This window comes from Phyllostomus hastatus, unplaced genomic scaffold, assembly GCF_019186645.2.
Source record: "Phyllostomus hastatus isolate PE091 unplaced genomic scaffold, TTU_PhHast_1.1 phas_scaffold_182, whole genome shotgun sequence".
In the NCBI taxonomy this organism is placed as follows: domain Eukaryota; kingdom Metazoa; phylum Chordata; class Mammalia; order Chiroptera; family Phyllostomidae; genus Phyllostomus; species Phyllostomus hastatus.
Genome location: NW_025334013.1, coordinates 27,197,801 through 27,215,323, shown reverse-complemented (window position 1 = coordinate 27,215,323; position 17,523 = coordinate 27,197,801). Strand labels below are relative to the sequence as shown.

At 53.8% G+C, this 17,523-nt stretch overlaps 3 protein-coding genes across 16 annotated transcripts in view; 2 read left to right on the top strand and 1 right to left on the bottom strand.

Annotated features, from left to right (window-relative positions):
* Positions 1–5,465, top strand: part of SCMH1 (Scm polycomb group protein homolog 1) — a 142,682-nt gene extending 137,217 nt beyond the window's left edge. For 10 of the 11 annotated variants that reach the window (XM_045859141.1, XM_045859137.1, XM_045859139.1 and 7 more), the window contains 2 exons: positions 3,114–3,256; positions 4,303–5,465. In XM_045859141.1, coding sequence (XP_045715097.1) covers positions 3,114–3,256; positions 4,303–4,428 — 269 coding nt within the window. In that variant the 3' untranslated portion in view covers positions 4,429–5,465. The remainder of the gene's footprint in view (positions 1–3,113; positions 3,257–4,302) is intronic. The other variant, XM_045859143.1, reaches the window with a different exon arrangement.
* Positions 5,466–6,061: 596 nt separating this feature from the next.
* SLFNL1 (schlafen like 1) lies at positions 6,062–10,712 on the top strand. Its single transcript, XM_045859591.1, has 5 exons — positions 6,062–6,072; positions 7,789–8,227; positions 8,781–9,296; positions 9,575–9,718; positions 10,590–10,712. Exons 1-5 carry the CDS (start codon positions 6,062–6,064, stop codon positions 10,710–10,712), a joined length of 1,233 nt encoding a protein of 410 aa, XP_045715547.1.
* A 3,274-nt stretch (positions 10,713–13,986) lies between these two features.
* The window catches only part of CTPS1 (CTP synthase 1), a 29,824-nt gene continuing 26,287 nt past the window's right edge, over positions 13,987–17,523 (bottom strand). For 3 of the 4 annotated variants that reach the window (XM_045859936.1, XM_045859937.1, XM_045859934.1), the window contains 3 exons: positions 16,859–17,003; positions 16,201–16,292; positions 13,987–14,862 (listed from right to left, as the gene is read on the bottom strand). In XM_045859936.1, the coding sequence (XP_045715892.1) occupies positions 16,208–16,292; positions 16,859–17,003 (230 nt within the window). In that variant the 3' untranslated portion in view covers positions 13,987–14,862; positions 16,201–16,207. The remainder of the gene's footprint in view (positions 14,863–16,200; positions 16,293–16,858; positions 17,004–17,523) is intronic. The other variant, XM_045859935.1, reaches the window with a different exon arrangement.

Below are 17,523 nucleotides of genomic sequence, written 5' to 3'. Positions count from 1 at the left end.
CCAAAGAAATACAAAGGATTGTAAGAAAATATTCTGAACAACTATATGCTAACAAACTGGACAACCTAGATGAAATGGATAAATTCCTAGAAGTATACAATCTTCCAAGACTAAGTCAGGAAGAATCAGAGAATCTGAATAGACAGATAACACCAAGTGAAACTGAAGCAGTAATCAAAAAATTCCCAACAAGCAAAAGCCCTGGACAAAAGCTTCACAGGTGAATTTTACCAAACATTATGAGAAGAACTAACACCTCTCCTCCTAAATTTCAAGAGGATGGAAAGCTCCCAAACTCATTTTACAAGGCCAGCATTGTCCTAATTCCAAAAGCAGATAAAGACACCACAAAGAAAGAAAATTATAGACCAATATCCCTGATGAACATAGATGCTAAAATCCTCAACAAAATACTAGCAAACCAATACAGCAATGAATCAAAAAGATCATACACCATGATCAAGTGTGATTTATTCTGAAAATGCAAGGTTGGTAAAACATTCGCAAATCAATACATGTGATTCACCACATAAACAAAATGAAGGATAAAAACCACATGATCATATCAATAGATGTAGAAAAACCATTTGATAAAACCCAGCACCCGTTTATGATAAAAACTCTAAGCAAAGTGGAATTAGAGAGAACATACCTAAGCATAATAAAGGCCATATGTGACAAACCCACTGCCAGCATCATACTCAGTGGACGAAAACTACAAACGTTCCCCTTAAGATTAGGGACAAGACAGGGATATCCACTTTCATCTCTTATTTAACACAGTAGTAGAAGTCCTAGCCTCAGCAGTCAGACAAGAAGAAGAAATAAAAGGCATCCAAATTGGAAAGAAGTAAAACTGTCGGTATGTGCAGATGATATGATACTGTGCATAAAGAACCCCAAAAATTTTACCAAGAAACTCCTAGAACTTATAAATGAATTCAGCAAAGTAACATGATACAAAATTAATATTCAGAAATCAGTTGCATTTTTATATGTCAATAGTGAAGTAACAGAAAGGGAATTTAAGAAAACAATCCCTTTCACAAATACTTCAAAAAGAATAAAATACCTAGGAATAAACCTAACCAAGGATATAAAACACCTATACTTGGAAAATTACAAGACACTGAAGAAAAAATGTGAAGAAGATACAAATAAGTAGAAACATATACCGTGTTCATGGATAGGAACAATTAACATTAAAATGTCCATACCACCCAAAGCAATCTGTAGATTCAACACAATTCCTATAAAGATTCCAATGACATATTTCACAGAACTAGAACAAATATTTCAAAAATTTATATGGAACCACAAAAGTCCCCACAAAGCAACAGTGATCCTGAAAAAGCACACATTTGGAGGAATCATGCTACCTAATATCAAATTATACTAAAAAGGTCATGGTAATCAAAACAGCCTGGTACTGCATAAAAACAGACACATAGGTCGGTGGACAGAATAGAGAGTCCAGAAATAAACCCACACCTTTATAGTCGATTAATATTTGATAGAGGAAGCAAGCACGTACAATGGGGTAAAGATACTTATTTCAAGAAATGGCATTGGGAAAATTGGACAGATATGTGCAGAAAAATGAAACTCCATTACCTTACACCACACACAAGAATAAATTCAAAATGGATCAAAGACTTAAATGTTAGACCCAAAACCATAAAAAATAATAGAAGAAAACTTAGGCATGTTTTTCTCTTTTTAATTGGTTAAAGATGGTCTTTTTAAATAAACTTTTTTAGGGAAAAAACTATTTCTGTATGCCCCAAAAAGAATGAATCTCCCAGACACAATGATGAGTTAATGGAGCCAGACACACAAGTGTGCATACTGTGAGTCAAGGGCCATGAAGTTCAAGAACAAGCACATAACTGACAGTGGAAGAGTCAGAGCAGAGGCCACCACTAGGGAGAGAGGCATTGACTGGGAAGAGGCAGAGCATCTGTATCTTGATCTGGATAGCGGTGAAACAGGAATACATAAATGTCAAGATCCAACAAGTTCTGCCCTTAAAAATTGTCCCCTTTATGTGTAATATGCCACAATGAAACAAATTTAAGACACCAAGTAAATATCAAAATATAGAACATACCAAAGTACTGTGCTACTCAAATGGCCTTTTTTAAAAAAGATCAAGGAGTTGAGATTTCATATGAGGTGCAGTGGGAGGCCATTGCATTGAGTTTTTAGGGATTGACACAGTCTAATTACTTTTTAAAGGGTGCTTTGACTGCTTTAAAGAGAATATATTATTAAAGTGATGTGATGGGGAAAAAGTGTGTAGATATTGGACTGTACCCAGAAGATATATGAAATGCTTTGTAAGATCAATCATCTCAATATTAGAATGGAAAGGTTGCATAAAGGAGCTGGTCCTTAAAGCCACCTCTCGCTTAGCGAAGTTGGAGTTTGCTGAAGAGAAATTGAAAGGAGAGGAGAGACCCCCTCCAGGAAGTGGGGATAAGACATGCCAGAGACATGCTGTGGCAGGTGGTGATCAGAATACAGGGATCCCAAGTCCATCAGGGGAAATGGGAGGAGCTGGATCCGAGCCCTGATGGAGATAAAAGCAGGGCACTAAATTAATGTTGAGCTTTCTGGTAGCCAAAGCCAAACTGTTTTTCTGCCTCTGAGCATTAGGCTATATGAGGTCAACTAATCCCCAGTCTTTGGAAGAGTAAGGGTAGTGTCCACTGTTTTTTTCTCCCTAGACCCCAGGGATTGGGATCTACTCTTGCCCAGTTCCCAAGGTCTCTCTGATGATCCCCAGAGTCAAGGCCCACACTGAACCCAAGTAATGACGTTTACCTCATTGTCACCCCGACTCAAGTCCAAAATGAATTACAGCCTCAATGTTAAATTCCTTCTGATGATTTGCAAAGTAGATCTACCCTTAGAGGACAAATATTTGGCTTAAGAGTCAACCCCTCAGACACTTTGTAGAAAGCCCTCCGCTGCTTCTGCCCGCTCTGGTCCCTGTGCTCTGGCAAGGCTGTTAGCCTCACCCACAGAGGCTTGCCGGACATGCCAAGGGGAGTGGCGGGGAGTTCAAATCGGTCCGCGCCCGTAATGGCAGGTACCTTTCTGTCCTGCAGGGTCAGACCGATACCTGGAAAGCCGGGATGCCCCTCGACTGAGTGGCAGGGACCCCTCCTCATGGACAGTCGAGGATGTGATGCAGTTTGTTCGGGAAGCTGACCCGCAGCTCGGACCCCATGCTGACCTTTTTCGTAAACACGTAAGTGCCCCTGCCTGATCTCTCACGCTCGCTGGGAGTATTGCTTCTGCAACTTGTAGACTCCTAAGGACACAGGCTATGTATTTGTTTCAGGTCCCTTGAAACCAAGCACAGGAGATTATACAAAGTTAGAGACAGCATCTGGGGTCTCAAACAGTCCTCACTGGGCACTGCGTTCAGCATACTCCACTAGTGTAGGGTCTGATGCAGCCACATTCCCACTGGGTGTACGCCCTCTGGGCTCAGCGTCAGGGACGGGCCCTCATCTTGTCCTCGCTCTCCCATCTGCCTGCCTTGGCCTGGGAATAAGGGGCCACAGCCCAAGTTAAGGAGTCCCTTGGCAAGTGGCCCCCAACTCTCCATCCTCATCAGTCTCTCATCTTCTACCAGCCCCTCAAACACCTCTTCAAGAGACCATTTGGCCCTATGGCCAGGGACTGCTCCTGACCCCCTGCATTGACCATTCTTCTGATTTGGGGCTCAAAACCATTTCCCCATCACCCCTGCTGCTTGGTGCTGTTCTGCCCCTTGGGCAGTCAGAAGAGATCTGCCACCTTTTGTTGGTCATTTACATCACTCATGCCAGGTGGGTGTGGAGGGTGCTCTCAGCTCAGGCCTGATGGTCTCAGAGCTGCTTGGTAAGTGCCTGCCTTGTGTGTGGCTCACACAGAGGGTCCCAGCCGCACAGGAAGGAGGAAGACTCACAGAGTAACAGTTGAGGGTCAACCATTGTAAACACAGGCTGTGAGAAGTGCCCAGCACACTGCCGGGGGAGGCTTCCCGGACGAGGTGGAACTGAGCTGGATCCCAGAGGTTTGGGAGGGTGCAGCAGAGGAAGGAAACTGGCGCAAATGTGTGAACAGCTTAGCTGGTTGGGCTCAGCATTATATTTTGGGGGGAGGGATGGTTGGAGACAGAAGGCGGGAGACCAGGTAGGCTTTAGTGTCATAGCAGGTTCCCTGGACTCCATGTGGCTGGTACTTCCCTGGGGTGGTCAGACCAACCAGGCCTCTGATGGCACCTCCTCCCCTGCCTGCCCCCCACAGGAGATTGACGGCAAGGCGCTGCTCCTGCTGCGCAGTGACATGATGATGAAGTACATGGGTCTGAAGCTGGGGCCCGCGCTCAAGCTCTGCTACCACATTGACCGGCTGAAGCAGGGCAAGTTCTGAACAGGAAGCACGGCGCAGACACCTGAGTGGGGAGTGGATGGGGCTGGTGTTCTTCCTCCAGGAAGCAGCAGGCCCACTCCCGGTCCTCACTGGGGTTCGGGGCCACCTCAGGACTGCAGGAAGCTGTGCGGAAACCCCACTGCTGCCCTCCTGTCATGACGTGTCCTTCCATGAAGGGCTGAGATGGGGGAGTGTGGGGCCCAGGGCTGGCACTGCTCTTCCCTCAGCCCTGCCTCTGCTCCGAGGCCCTCTATTTATTTCCCCGAGCGTGGCGGCCTCTCACCAGAAGTTTAGACTGAACAGCTACCATGTGATGGCGGAAGGAGCCAACCCCTGGGCTTCGGAAGAAGGGGCCCTGAACTGACCCTTGCGCCTGGTTCCCTTACCACCTGCTGGGCCTGCTGTGGCACTGTTGGCCACAGCTCCTGCCTTCTCCTATGAGTTCCCCAGACTTTAAACTCATGGTGCGACCTCTACCTTTTTTAAAAAAGATCTTTCCTCATTGCTAATTTATTGCTTCTGGCACTGGGGCAAGCCCTTCAGTTCCTACTCCTCTCACTCCAAACCTGGGGCTTTAGGAGGAGAGAGACTGCCCTGCCCTGGTCCCAGAGAGGCGTGGCCCCTCCACAGAGGATGTGGCCCCAGGGCACTTTCTCTTTGGGCTAGGCAGACCCCTAAGGCCTTGACCACATCTCTCAGCCTGGGGAGGAAGGGTCCTTGTTGCCTTGCCCTCTCTCCCTCCACTGGGCCCTTTGCAGCCCCAGCCTGATCTGCGGGAGTGGGAGTGCCCTGCCCCGCACCGTCCCGACACAGCTTCCTGCCGTGGCCAGAACCGCTGCAGCAGAAGTTTGCGCCAGTGATTTTAGGCCAAGAAGGCCCTGAAGTGGGTGGGAGGAAAGTGTCTCCAGGCTGGAGCCTGACTGCACTCTGGCCACGGTCCACATGCTTCCTTCATAAACAGGTCAGCAGCATCGCTGCCCTGCTGCTATTGGGACTTATTTTATGTCAATTTGTTTATAAATAAAAAACAAGATAGATGTCAGTGTCTTTTGAATCAGTCAACAGCCAAATCACTGTTTTCCAATGGGCAGGTCAGTCCCCTCCTCTTGGCCTTAGTTTCCTAACGTACAAAATGAGGAGCTTGGATAAGATGATCCCTAAGAGTTTTTCTAATTCCAGATGTCCCCTGGGCCCCCCACCCCCGGGAAGACAAAGGGTTTCACTCGGGTGTAGCAAGACAGTGGTGGGCACAGTAGCTCCGAGTGCCGGAGCAGGAAGGACAGTGTTAGGGGGAGCAGCCCCAAGGGGCCTGGGGCAAGGAGAAACGCAGACTAGCCCGGCCAGGGGCCAGGCACTCGAGTCCAGGGCCACGCCTGCCTGTTTCTCACGGGGCGTAGGGGCGGCGCACAGTGCGGTGGAACCTGGGAGTAACTCACACTTTTCTATCACTATGTACCCCACAAACTGTTCTACATGAATTCGAATGATATTCAATCTTCACAACAAACCCGTTTTATAGATGAGAAGAGGTAAGCTCAGATGACACAGCCAGGAAGTGCTAGAGTAGCATTTGAAGCCAAGTAGCCTGACTTCAGGGCCAAGGCTGAGGTTCCAGCCAGTCCAGCTGTTTGCCATGCACTTCGGGTGAGTCGTTCCCTTCCTTTGGGTCCGTCAGCTCCGAGGGGTTTGGATAAGGAGACTCCTGAGGGCCCCGCCACCTCTCACGGTTGACTAGTTCTCACATCCTGATGGCCTTTCCCCCTGGCCACTGTGAGGTTCCAGCTGTGAAGCTGAGGGTCAGGGCTGCCAAACCAGAACAGGCCCGGGTTTTCCACAGACTCCTGGACAGTGGGGTCTGGTCATTTGGGGGCACTCCCAAAGAGGGCCTTGTCCCATTTTCAGGGCTCTTCTGGACAGCAGCCTCCGTCTCTGGCACAGAGACCTAAAAGTAGCTGGGCCCAGTCAGTGCTGACTGGAGCCTGGGGTTGTTTACGTCTTCAGCCCCTGCGTTCTGGGAGCTGCCCAGCGGGAGCCCCAGGGCCAGGCTGGTGTGCATCTGTGTGCAGCTCTAGCTATTGACAGTGGGGGTGGGAATTAGGGGGAAGCATCCGCCTAAGCGACTTACCACCCTGGCCACCTGTGTGCCTGAGGCTAGCCCAGAAGGCATTGGTGACTCAGATGAGATCACAGAGGGAGTTGCAAGGCCCCGCCCACTTCCTACAGCCCTGGTTCTCACTGACGCCCCACACCAAGCCCCCAAGTGCCCTTGGGAGCTGCTGGCCAGGGGTCAGGGGCTGTGGGAGCTCAGGGCTGGCCCCCAGGAACAGTCAGGACATGAAAGTCACAGGCATGCCTTTTCCTCCTACTTCCGTTGGCCCTGAATGTCCCCACCCCAGCCGAGGTGGCCCCCAGGCCCTGCCTACCTCAAGGGTACAGTCTGAAAAGATGCAGGCCAGTGGGCCCTGCCACGCAGTCCAGAGGCTGGGTGTGTGGGGGTAAGTGCAGGGGCTGGTGTGTGCGGAGCGAGCGAGGTCCCTGGCTTGGTGGGAGACTGGATTGGGCTACGTGGGGGCCCGGCTTTGCCCCTCACTCTGCCCCTCCTCACTTCAGCTCTCTGAACCAGAAACGGTGGACTCCGTCTAGACTAGTTCTTAAGAAGGGCCAGAAAAATTATACATACATATGCAAAGCCCATTCTTCTGGGGAGAGGCCATGGCTTTCATCAGTGTGCCCAAAGCATAAAAATCTCTGCTCCAAAACACTCTGAGCCAGCTCTGACTCCATCAGAGCCTCTTGGCTCACACCAGGTTCAGACCAGGCAAGTGGAAGCAGCAGAGGGACCTCAGGCAGGCCTCAGAGCCTGGGCCAAAGAAAGCCACCCCCAGGACGCCTGAACAGGCTTCCCTGGTACCTGACGGCAGCAGTAATCTCTGGTGGGCAGGAAACCCCACAGTCTGAGCCTGTGGACTAGGGAGAAAAGTCAGGACCCCTGGCCAAGGAAAGGATATGGGGAGCATCAGAGACCTGAGTCCTGGTGCCCTCGGTCCCTGTCTGGACACATGCCCCTCCGTCTTCCCTTCCGTGGAATGGAGGGACAGGCTCACGTGCTCCATTCCCTGGCTCAGCCCTGCCTGACTCTCCGCTCTCCTGTCCTAGGCCTGGGCTGGGTGGCAGGCCCCTTGCTGCTAGTCCTCTGCCCTCTCTCTCTCTGGCCCTCCCCAGCCCCTGCCCATCTGTGAACCTCCCAGGAGCCTTGCTTGGCACCCCTTGAGTTCCCTGGGAGGCCTGGGCCAAGCTGAGAGCCCAGGGCCTTGGGGACAGCAGCCAGCGGTAGCAACCCTGGAAGCCCTTCTGTGGAAGACCCCCCCAGAGACTCCAGGAAGAGAGCACAAAACAGGTGCAGGAGGAGCCCCTCATGGAGCCCCAAGGCCAGCAGCCCCTGCAGGAGCTCCCGGTGGAGGAGCCCCAGCCTGCGCACTCAGGCCTGGAGCAGGTTCCTAGCACACATGTTTACGTGGGCCACCTGAACCCCCAGTTCTCAGTGCCGGTGCTCGCCTGTCTGCTCCGAGACACCCTGGAGCGGCTGGGGGTGCCGGTGGCGCGGGAGCACATTGAGGTGGTGAGGCGGCCGCGGAAGGCCCACGCCCTGGTGCGAGTGGCCACCCACGCAGATACCCTGGCCTCCCTCCCCTGGCGCCTGCAAAGAGCCTTGGAGGAGCACCAGATCATCAAGGAGCTGGTGGCCCGCGGGAAGGAGCTGGTGTTGGGAGTGGGCCCCCGGCCCACAGACCACAGAGAGGTAAGTGAGGCGTTCCCGGAGCCACCAGGCCTGCAAGCCCCAGAGCCTCACCCAGGCATATGGTTATGCACAGCCTCACTGGGTTTAAGGGAAAAGTTTCAGGAGGATCAGGAAGGGAGCGAGGGCTCTGGGAGCCCCTGCTGTTCAGAGACCTGAAGCTGTCACATGGGACCTCAGGGTACTGAAGGACCTCCTGGTGATCCAGTCCTGAGCCTCACAGGTCTATCCACAACCCAAGTGGGAAGAGATTGCCCCACAGGTGTCCCAGCTTCAGCCCCCGAAAGGATAGCTCTTCTTACCTGACATTTCACAGTCCACCTGGGAAGAGGGCAGCCCAGCTGGGAAGCAACAGTGGCTGGTTGGAGCCCTTAACCCAGCAGGCATTTGCTCATTGGCTGCACAACAATGGGCAGAGTGAGACCCCTCCGCCTGGGAGGAGACATAGGGATTCTTGAGTGGGCTGAGCTGCAGCGCAGTGGAGGTGGGGGTTCTGGGCAGCCTGTCCCTCTTGGTGCCCTGGTCTGGGCTCCCAACTCTTGCCCCACCCCAGCAGGAGGAAGACAGTGGCCAGAGCCCTGGCCCCAGCCCCGGCCTGAGTCGGAGCCCGGGCTCCGGCCTCCCACAGGCCAGGAGCACCAATGCCCCACCTGCCCAGGTCCCAGGGAGGCCTAGCTCCCAGTACCGACCCAGGGGCACGCGCTCGGACAGTGCCATCATGCACCAGGAGATCCAGGGACAGGAGCGGCTTTTCCAGGGCGCCTTCCTGGGCAGCGAGACCCGCAACGTGGAGTTCAAGAGGGGCGGCGGCGAGTACCTGAGCCTGACCTTTAAGCACCACCTGCGGCGCTATGCATGTGCCTTCCTCAACGGTGAGGGCGGCAGTCTGCTGGTGGGCGTCGATGACAGCGGGCTGGTGCAGGGTGTCCACTGCAGCCACCGCGAAGAGGACCGCGTGCGCCTGCTGGTGGACTCCATCCTGCAGGGCTTCAAGCCCCAGGTCTTCCCCGATGCCTACACGCTCACCTTCATCCCCGTGGTCAGCGCCAACGCCAGCAGCACGCCTCTCAAGGTGCGCTGCAGGACAGGAAGGTCTCTGGGGCTGTTTTGTCACCTGTTGTGTCATCACTGTACACGTGATGGCCCACCTCTACTCTGCTGAGCAGTGCCGGGCGTGGGGTGGCAGCAAATTGGAGTCGGGGAAATGGGTGACTAGAAAAGAGACTTGAAACAGCCCTACCCCAGCCCCACCAGGCTGCCCCCAGGCCCGAGAACCAGGAGCAAGCAGGGCGGTGTTTGGGCGGCACACTGCCGGGTGCCGCATCCACAGCTGCCGCTGCCCCCACCCAGGTGATCCGCCTGAGCGTGCACGCCCCCAGGGCCCAGGCAGAGCCGCAGCTCTATGAGACAGACCAGGGAGAGGTGTTCCTGCGGCGGGACGGCAGCATCCAGGGCCCACTGACCGTCCACGACATCCAGGAGTGGTGCAGACAGGTAAGTGGCTGAGGCTGGGCGGGTGGGATGGGGACACCGAGCTGGCCCTGGGCCCGTTCACCACTCACTGAGCAGTCCTGGGCCAGCCCTCGAGTTTCCCTTGGTGCTGCATTGCCCCTTTGAGTGTGCTGGAGGGGCTGAATCAACGTAGCTCTGCTACCTCCTGTATTCCCCCGCCATGTGGCTTGGGGGAGCCAGCAAGTAGAATGCTGAGAAGTTTTAAGACATCCTGATGACTCTATATCACATTTTAGGGGAGGCTCTCAAGATAGGGGCAGTGAGTGCTAGACACAGTGCCAAAGAAAAGCATTTTGGAGAGGGAAACATGAGGTGGCAGAAAAGCAGAGGAGGGCAAGGGGCTCACGGAGAGAGAAGGACATGGGCGGTGGTAGGGGTGGCAGAGGGGGCCTGCCAACCTGAGCCTGCCTCTGGTACTCAAGAAGGCTGCAGAGGATGGGTCATCCCAGGGCCTGGGATGCTCAGCTTCCATTAAGACCCCAGAGCTGACTTAGTTAGGGGTAGCCATGTGGCCAGAGGACCTGGCTTCTCCACCTAGCAGGGCCCACCCGGTGCCGAGTGGCCTTCAGCAAGCACCCCAGGCTCTCTGAGCCTTGCCTTCCTCCATCAGTTCAACCCCAGGAGGAGGGTGTGAGGACCTGAGCGGAAGTCAGCTTAGACCAGCAATTTTTAACTGGTGTGCCCCAAGAATTTTTAAAACGTGCAACACCTGATGATTTAGTCAGGGGCACTGACCTCTTTCCCCTGAAACTGTCAAATAAAAAATGACAACAGTGCACACAACTGCATGCTATGAAATGAAAATGGTTGAAAATCGCTGGCTTAGACATCTGCTTGTCTGATGTCCCCTCAGAAGTGGGCAGCGGAGCAGAGCAAGCTGGAGCAGAGGGTGAAGGCGTTGACAGTGGAGAAGGAGCAGCTCCAGCGGCAGCTGCAGCAGCGCAGCCCCTCCTCCTGCACCTGCTGCCTCCTGTGAGGCCCCACGGGCCAGTGAGGGCAGGGGTGACGCTGCCGCTCTCCCTTGGGAGATGCTGCGATTTCCACTTGGAGCCAAAGTCCTCCAATAAGCCCACTTGGCTGCTCAGAGCACCAGGCATCCTCACTCCTTCAGGAGCACTGCACACACACAGGCTGGTCCCCATGTGGCTTCAATCCTGAGCAGACCCCGGGCTGGGTAGCTAAGAAATTGCTTTTAGCGTGATCTCCAAGGAATCTTACCTTCAGAAAGAACCTGTAAAAACCTGGCCAGAGCTGTACTAGGGCTGAGCTAGAAGGGACCGTCCCTGTCCCTACTACGCTCATCTTGCCAGGCCAGGGTCTATTGACTCCAGTTGGTTAGATGAGGCCAGAAAGGAATCTGTGGTCTTGGGAAATCCCCCTGCAGATAGCAAGGCACCTCGCTAACAGTAGTTACAGGGCAAACAGGCTACCTTGCAGCCCCCACCCCTGGCATGCTGGAAATTGTGATTCTTGTAGCTTTTCAATAAACTACAGGAACCTGGGGCAGGAATGATTATTTCTAGGACATCTGGCCAGCCAGCTGGATGCAGCTGGGCTACAAGTCCCATACCCAGTTCTGTCCAGGAGGTCAAGCGAGCCCCAGGTTCTTACCACCCAGAGATGAGGGGGAAGGAGCCCAGATGGGCAGGTTCCAGCCCAGCTCCGCCTTAATGACTGGGTACCTTGGGGTAGAGTGCTACCTCTTTGCAGCCACAGTGCACTTGGTCACCGTCAGGCTTGTGCCATGTCTCTCCAGCACATAACAGCTCCTGCCCAAAAAGGGCCTGACTTCCATTCCAAGTACCCTCTGGCCACTGGAGCAGTCCTGCTCAGCCATTTCCCCGCCACCGTCTCCACCAACAGAGCCAGAGACACTAGAAAGGCAGCATCTCAATCAGGAAAGGCCTGGGCTCCCCACTACATTGAGAACAAAAGCCCACACCATGATCTACACGGCTGTCATTGACCTGACCCATCTGCTCTCAACTCCTCCTCTGGCCCCTGCTTGTGCACTCCAGCAACGCTGGCCAACTTGTGTTTTTTGTTTAAAGATTTTATTTATTTTTAGAGAGAGGGGAAGGGAAGGAGAAAAACACCGAAAGTGTGGTTGCCCCTTGTGCGCCCCCTACTGGGGACCTGGCCTGCAACCCAGTCAGGACTGGGAATTGAATTGGTGACCTTTTGGTTCACAGACCAGCACTCAATCCACTGAGCCACACCAGCCCAGGTAACCAACTTGTTTTGTGAGTACGCTTGTCTCAGGACCTTTGCACTGGCTGTTTCCCCTGCCTGAAATGTTCTTCCCCCAGAGAGCTCCTTGCCTCCCATTTCATTTCCTCCCACTTGAAGGTAGAGAGGACATTTTCTGCCCACCCTATTTTAAAAGATTTTATTTATTTTTAGAGAGAAGGGGAAGGGAGAAAGGGCAAGGTTGAGAAACATTGATCGGTTTTCTCTTGCATGCCCCCTATTGGGGACCTGGCCAGCAACACAGGCATGTGCCCTGACTGGGAATGGAACCAGAAACCTTTTGGTTTGCATGCTGGTGCTCAATCCACTGAGCCACACCAGCCAAGGGCCCCACTCTATTTTAAATTACATGCCCCGCCCCCTCACTGTTCCCACACCAGATGCTAGCCCAGGCATAACAATTCTTAGAAATGCTCTTACTGGGACACAGCTGGTTTCTACAAAGGCAGGTGGTCATGTTGCAGTGGAGCTGCTCCAGGCTGCTAAGAACTGGCCCAGAGCACCTGGGTTGAAGGACACCAGAAAACCTTCGCCCAGCTTCCTCCCCCAAAGCCTCTGGGTGCTGGTCAGTGCACACTGGGCACTGAAGACCACCCTCCGGTGCAGTCTCCGCTTCAGCCCACATTCCTAGTATGGTCTCCTCTACACAGCTGGCTGGCAAGGTTGGTCAGGCTTCCCAAGCCCTGGAAAGGCAGTGGGGTCCCTTTTCTAGAAAGTCATGCAAGTGACCAGCACCTAACAGCTAGTCATCTGAGGCAGTCTTAAAGGCAGAGGGTGGGGGAACATCTAACCATCACTGTTTCTGCAAACCACCTCACACCACCCAGGGCATTTTCCAGCAAGTGCTGCCGTCACCACCGGCCCATCAGAGCCCTCAGCCCGGGGAGCAGCCTTCACAAAAAGGCTGATGACTATCTTGTGGGACCGCTGGGTAGGGAGAGGTGAGTTCACCCAGTAAGCCCCACTCAGAGTACTGTGCCAGACAAGTAGGAAGGCCACGGGAAGTGAAGGTACTTTATTTTGGCCATGAGAAATGGAGTCAAAGGCAGCTGGGCTGCTCTTGGTCAAGAGGAAGGAACAGCAGCTTCTGGGCGTCGGCGGTGATGGTGGCCCTGGACTGGTCAGTGAAGGATAAAAGGGGCCCACTTCTTCTCTGGATCTCTCTGATGGGGGAGCACAATGGTAAGAAGGAAACCTTTCCTCCCCCATCCCTGGTTTCTCAGAGGCGAATGAGTGAATGTTGTTGACCACTGACAAGCGACCTCTGCAGAGGGGACCGTTTGTGAGTAGGTGCGCTCAGCAGCCACAGCGTCAGCATCACCAAGTTCCCTCAGAGGGAAAACCACCTGGGCCACGACCTGGACTCCAGGCTTAGGGAGCGGGACCTGCAGGGCACAAAGCAGTCCTGCAGCTCCCGGCCACGTGTGTGTGTGTGTGGGGGGGGGGGGGCCCAGGGCTTGCCCGGCAGAGGGAGGGCTGCCTTCCTAACATGTCCACACCCCCTTTCTCAAGATCAAACAGTGCACACAGCACCCATGCGTCTTAGAATCTCTTATCTTTGTATGCTGAGAACCTAAATTTGGTATATTTGGGGAAATTCTGGTTCCTACTTTTTTAAAAAGTCTCCTCCCTGAATGTTTTTTAATCTGAGGATATTTTTAAATTGATTTTAGAGAGAAATATCGATGTGAGAAATATGGGTTGGTCACCTCCTATATTCGCCCCGACCAGGACCAAACCTACAGTCTAGGCATGTGCCTGACTGGGGCTCGAACCCGCAGCCTTTCGGTGTGCAGGGTGACACTCCAATCGACGGACCACCCAGACGGCGCTCCTCTCTTAGTTTTTAAACGAACCATCAGATCGTCCACTTGAGGCTACCCACCTGGAGGAGGGCCTGGGGCTGACAGGTCAGGGGACCCACCGCACGCAGACACGCCCGGCACTCGACATCCGCTGCTGGCCGCGACACGAGCAGTGTTACAAACAAAGTGCGCAGCTCTTGTTCTGCATTATTTATTCCTTAAGTTAGAGGATACAAGTCCAGCCAGAACATAATGGGCACACAGCGGTGCCTATTGTTACACCAAGTGAAGAAAATAGATTTCCATATTGCCTTTCAACTGCAGTAACACCATCCTGGAAGGAAGAATCGCTTCAAGCAAAGCTATCTATATGTGAGAGGGTTTTAGAGGCAGCTTCCCCCAAAAATTCTTTGTTCTTTTTTAAGCGACCCCTTGATGCAAGGAGTGTTTCCCAGCCCCGGGAGAGAGGTGCAGCCAGAGGGGGCAGGGATTCTAAAACCGGGCTTCGGAGACACAGACTCATGCCACTTCATGTGACAGCAAACCGGCCATCCCTGTGAACGACGAGTGCCAGCCACAGTGGGCACGGAGAGTCCCCGCGGCACAGGGCAGTGCCAAGGCTGTTTGTGGTGCCCTCAGGTCGCCAGCACCGAGTGCTGTGTTAGCTACGATGCCCCTCCGAGCTAAGTGCACGCGGCGCACTCCTTATAACGGTCGGGGCCTCCCTGGGGAGGCGAGGGGCTGCGCTCTGGAATCCGGACTCCCGGGAGCTGGAGAAACGAGGTGAGTGACGGGCACTCCGCCAGCCCCGTCTGTCACCCACTCCTGCCCAGGTGTCCTGCTTCCCATGTGAGGCTGGGGGACCAAGATGGAGAGTGCCAACACCAGGCCGCACACCATGTAGGAGCCGATGCACATGATGGGACAGGCGAGTCACACAGTCTTCCAAATACCTTCCCCCATAATAAAATATTCTTAATAAAAACATAATTTAAAGGAAGTGTCAAAAGCTGAGTGTAAAATCAAAGCTGTAAACTCTCAAAGTCTGAAGACTCTCTTGAAGAATCATCCCTGCTTAAAAAAAAATAAAAATAAGTTAGCAATTCTGTTAATGTATGTCAAAGTAGAAAAGTCAGAATTTTTATTGGCTGCTAGGGTAAACTATGTCTTTTTCTTTGAAGACCAGTAGTTGGAGCCTAAAATGAATACAAGCTAAATTCGTAACCCCTATGAAGTCGTGCACTTTCAAGATCTTACGCGGACCTCTGTGCCGGCCCCAGCAAGGGCTCTTCTCAGGGCAGCGCATCCCCCACTCCGGGGGGCTGCGGAGACTCTGCGTAACGACCAAATACATGCCCTGCCGCTCAAGTTTCCTTTCTCTCTGCCGCAATTTCTTAGACTGCGGACCAGCCTCTCGCCATCAGGTGGACAGCATCGACCAGTCCCTGGGGCTACCTGCTTGCCCGGCAGAGGGTGAGCAACCACCACCCTCCTCCCCACACGAGCCTACCTCTCTCGCCCGCCCACCTCATTCTGGTTATCGCCGGTCACGTGGCCGACCGACCACAGCAGAGGGGAACAGCCTTGTGCCCATTTGACCAGATCTGCACAACGCAGAGCCCACAGGTGGTGAGCACGAGGTGTGCAGGAGCCAAGGAGGCTACCTGCCTGTGGCCTGGGCAAGAGCTCCCCTTACCTGTGAGGGGACCCCACCCCAAATATGAGACCATGCCCCATCCCTGGCTCTCCTTTCAGACCCCGCAGACTCCTCACTGACACCCCAGCACCCGCTGACACCCTCAGCAGGAGACTGTGTGGCGGCAGCCACAGTCCACTCAGCTGCCCGAGCAGGACTTTACACCCCTTGTGGCAGCGCACGCAGCCGCCGCGCTGTGTGGACTTACGTGCCCCGTCACTACAAGACTAACGTGCTGAGCTTGTTCAAAGATTGTTTGGATTTTAAGGGGTCTCCAGAATAAGCAGCAATTGACATAAAAGTGCTGCATGTGTAATTTCTAGAGCACTTCCTGATGAGAGCTGAGGCTCTGCAAAAATGACGACCACCACGTCGTCACACCCATCACCCCCTTCAGCATCTCCTGTTCACGGACACATGGAGCATCGAGGGGCTAAGGACCCAGTGCTCCGGGATTCGCTCAGACTGGCTCCTGCATGCTGCAGTCGCTGCAGTCGGCGAGGGGACGACTGCCCAGGCCCGGAGCCCCGGGGGCAGGGTGGGCCCCTGCTCGTACTCGGAGGGGCCACACCCACTGGATGCCCACACCAACCTCGCCATGTTCAGTTTCTGGCAGATAAAAATTTTAACACTAAACTCATGATATTCTTACAATTCTAGGGTTATCACCATTAAAAAAAAAAAAAACAAACTTCAAGCTTAAAAATACATACGTTACCGTCAGTCATGATTTATCGATGGGAACTTCAGTTCAGTGATCTCCGAGTCAGGGGAGCTGCTCCCGCTTCTGTCGCTGTACGTGTCCCTGCGGAACCACACAGCCTGTTCAGCGTCCCCAACCCAAGACACACTGACACCCGTCTCTGCAATCTCCGCCACCACAGGGACACTCATCTGCACGCACACAGCAGGCACCAGAGAGACGCCGCACTGGCACGACATGTTCGGCACAAAGCTGTGGAACTTCAGTTACAAAAGATACACGTCTGAGTCACACTTCAGTCGTGATCACCTGACCACCGATCAGGGTAACTAACGGGCTCCGTATTAAGGTGCATAGCAACACGAAGCTGCCCGGCACCCTGGGAAAAACCACAGTTCCTCTTGGACTATAGAGTCCTACTTAGAAATGTAGCCCCGGAACCCTGGTGCTACAGACGGGGGGCCTGACCACAGTGCCAGGGGAAGGTCACGGGCAGCACAGGAGCAGCTGTGCTGAGGAAACCCCAGGGAAGGAGAGGCCACCCGTGTCGGAGTGAGGAGGAGCACCCAGTCAGGCCCCTGGCTCCTGGGGTTCTGCTCAGCACTTGGGGGCGATGGCTCGCTGCCACGAACCGTGACCACCTGGAGGACTGGAGAAGCCGCACCCACCTGGGCGAGAGCCTGCAGCCTTTCTGGAGGTAATGCTGGAGCCTCCCCACGGAGGCTAGAAGGAGGCCAAAGTATGGCGGGGATGGCTTGATGGGTCTGGACAGAAACTCGGGGTGGTACTGAACCCCGACAAAAAAGGGGTGCTCTGAAATAGAGATGCGAGAGAAAGAGCTTCACTGTGTGTGTGCACATCAAACACAGACGAGAAAAGGCTGGTTAAATGTTTCACAGTCCCACAAACACTGTTATTATCTGAAAGCAGCTTCTGGATCAGAGCCTGGGTACAAGTTAGCACAAGGCACGGGAGGCGTGAAGCCCCCTCCCCGCACACTGTCACACTCCCAGTGAAGCAACCGCCTCTCCAGGTTCCTGTCCTCGGTGCCTGGATCTCCACGGGGCTGCATCGTGCAGCTCACATCAGATTAGAAATCGGGCTCACACACCAAGTCCACACTCTCATCCCGGAGAACGAGGAACTGAGGCCAGAGGCCAACCGAGCCCAGAGGTCAGACAGCTGCCCACAGACACCAGGGCACAAAGCTCGTCCCTGGGGACCCCGCCGTCCAGGGCTCCAGACACCTCCTGCACCGAGACGGCCTCCCCCCTCAGAGAGCAGTGCTGCTTCCCAACTGTGGGGGGGCGAGGGTAATAACTAACGTTTTCAT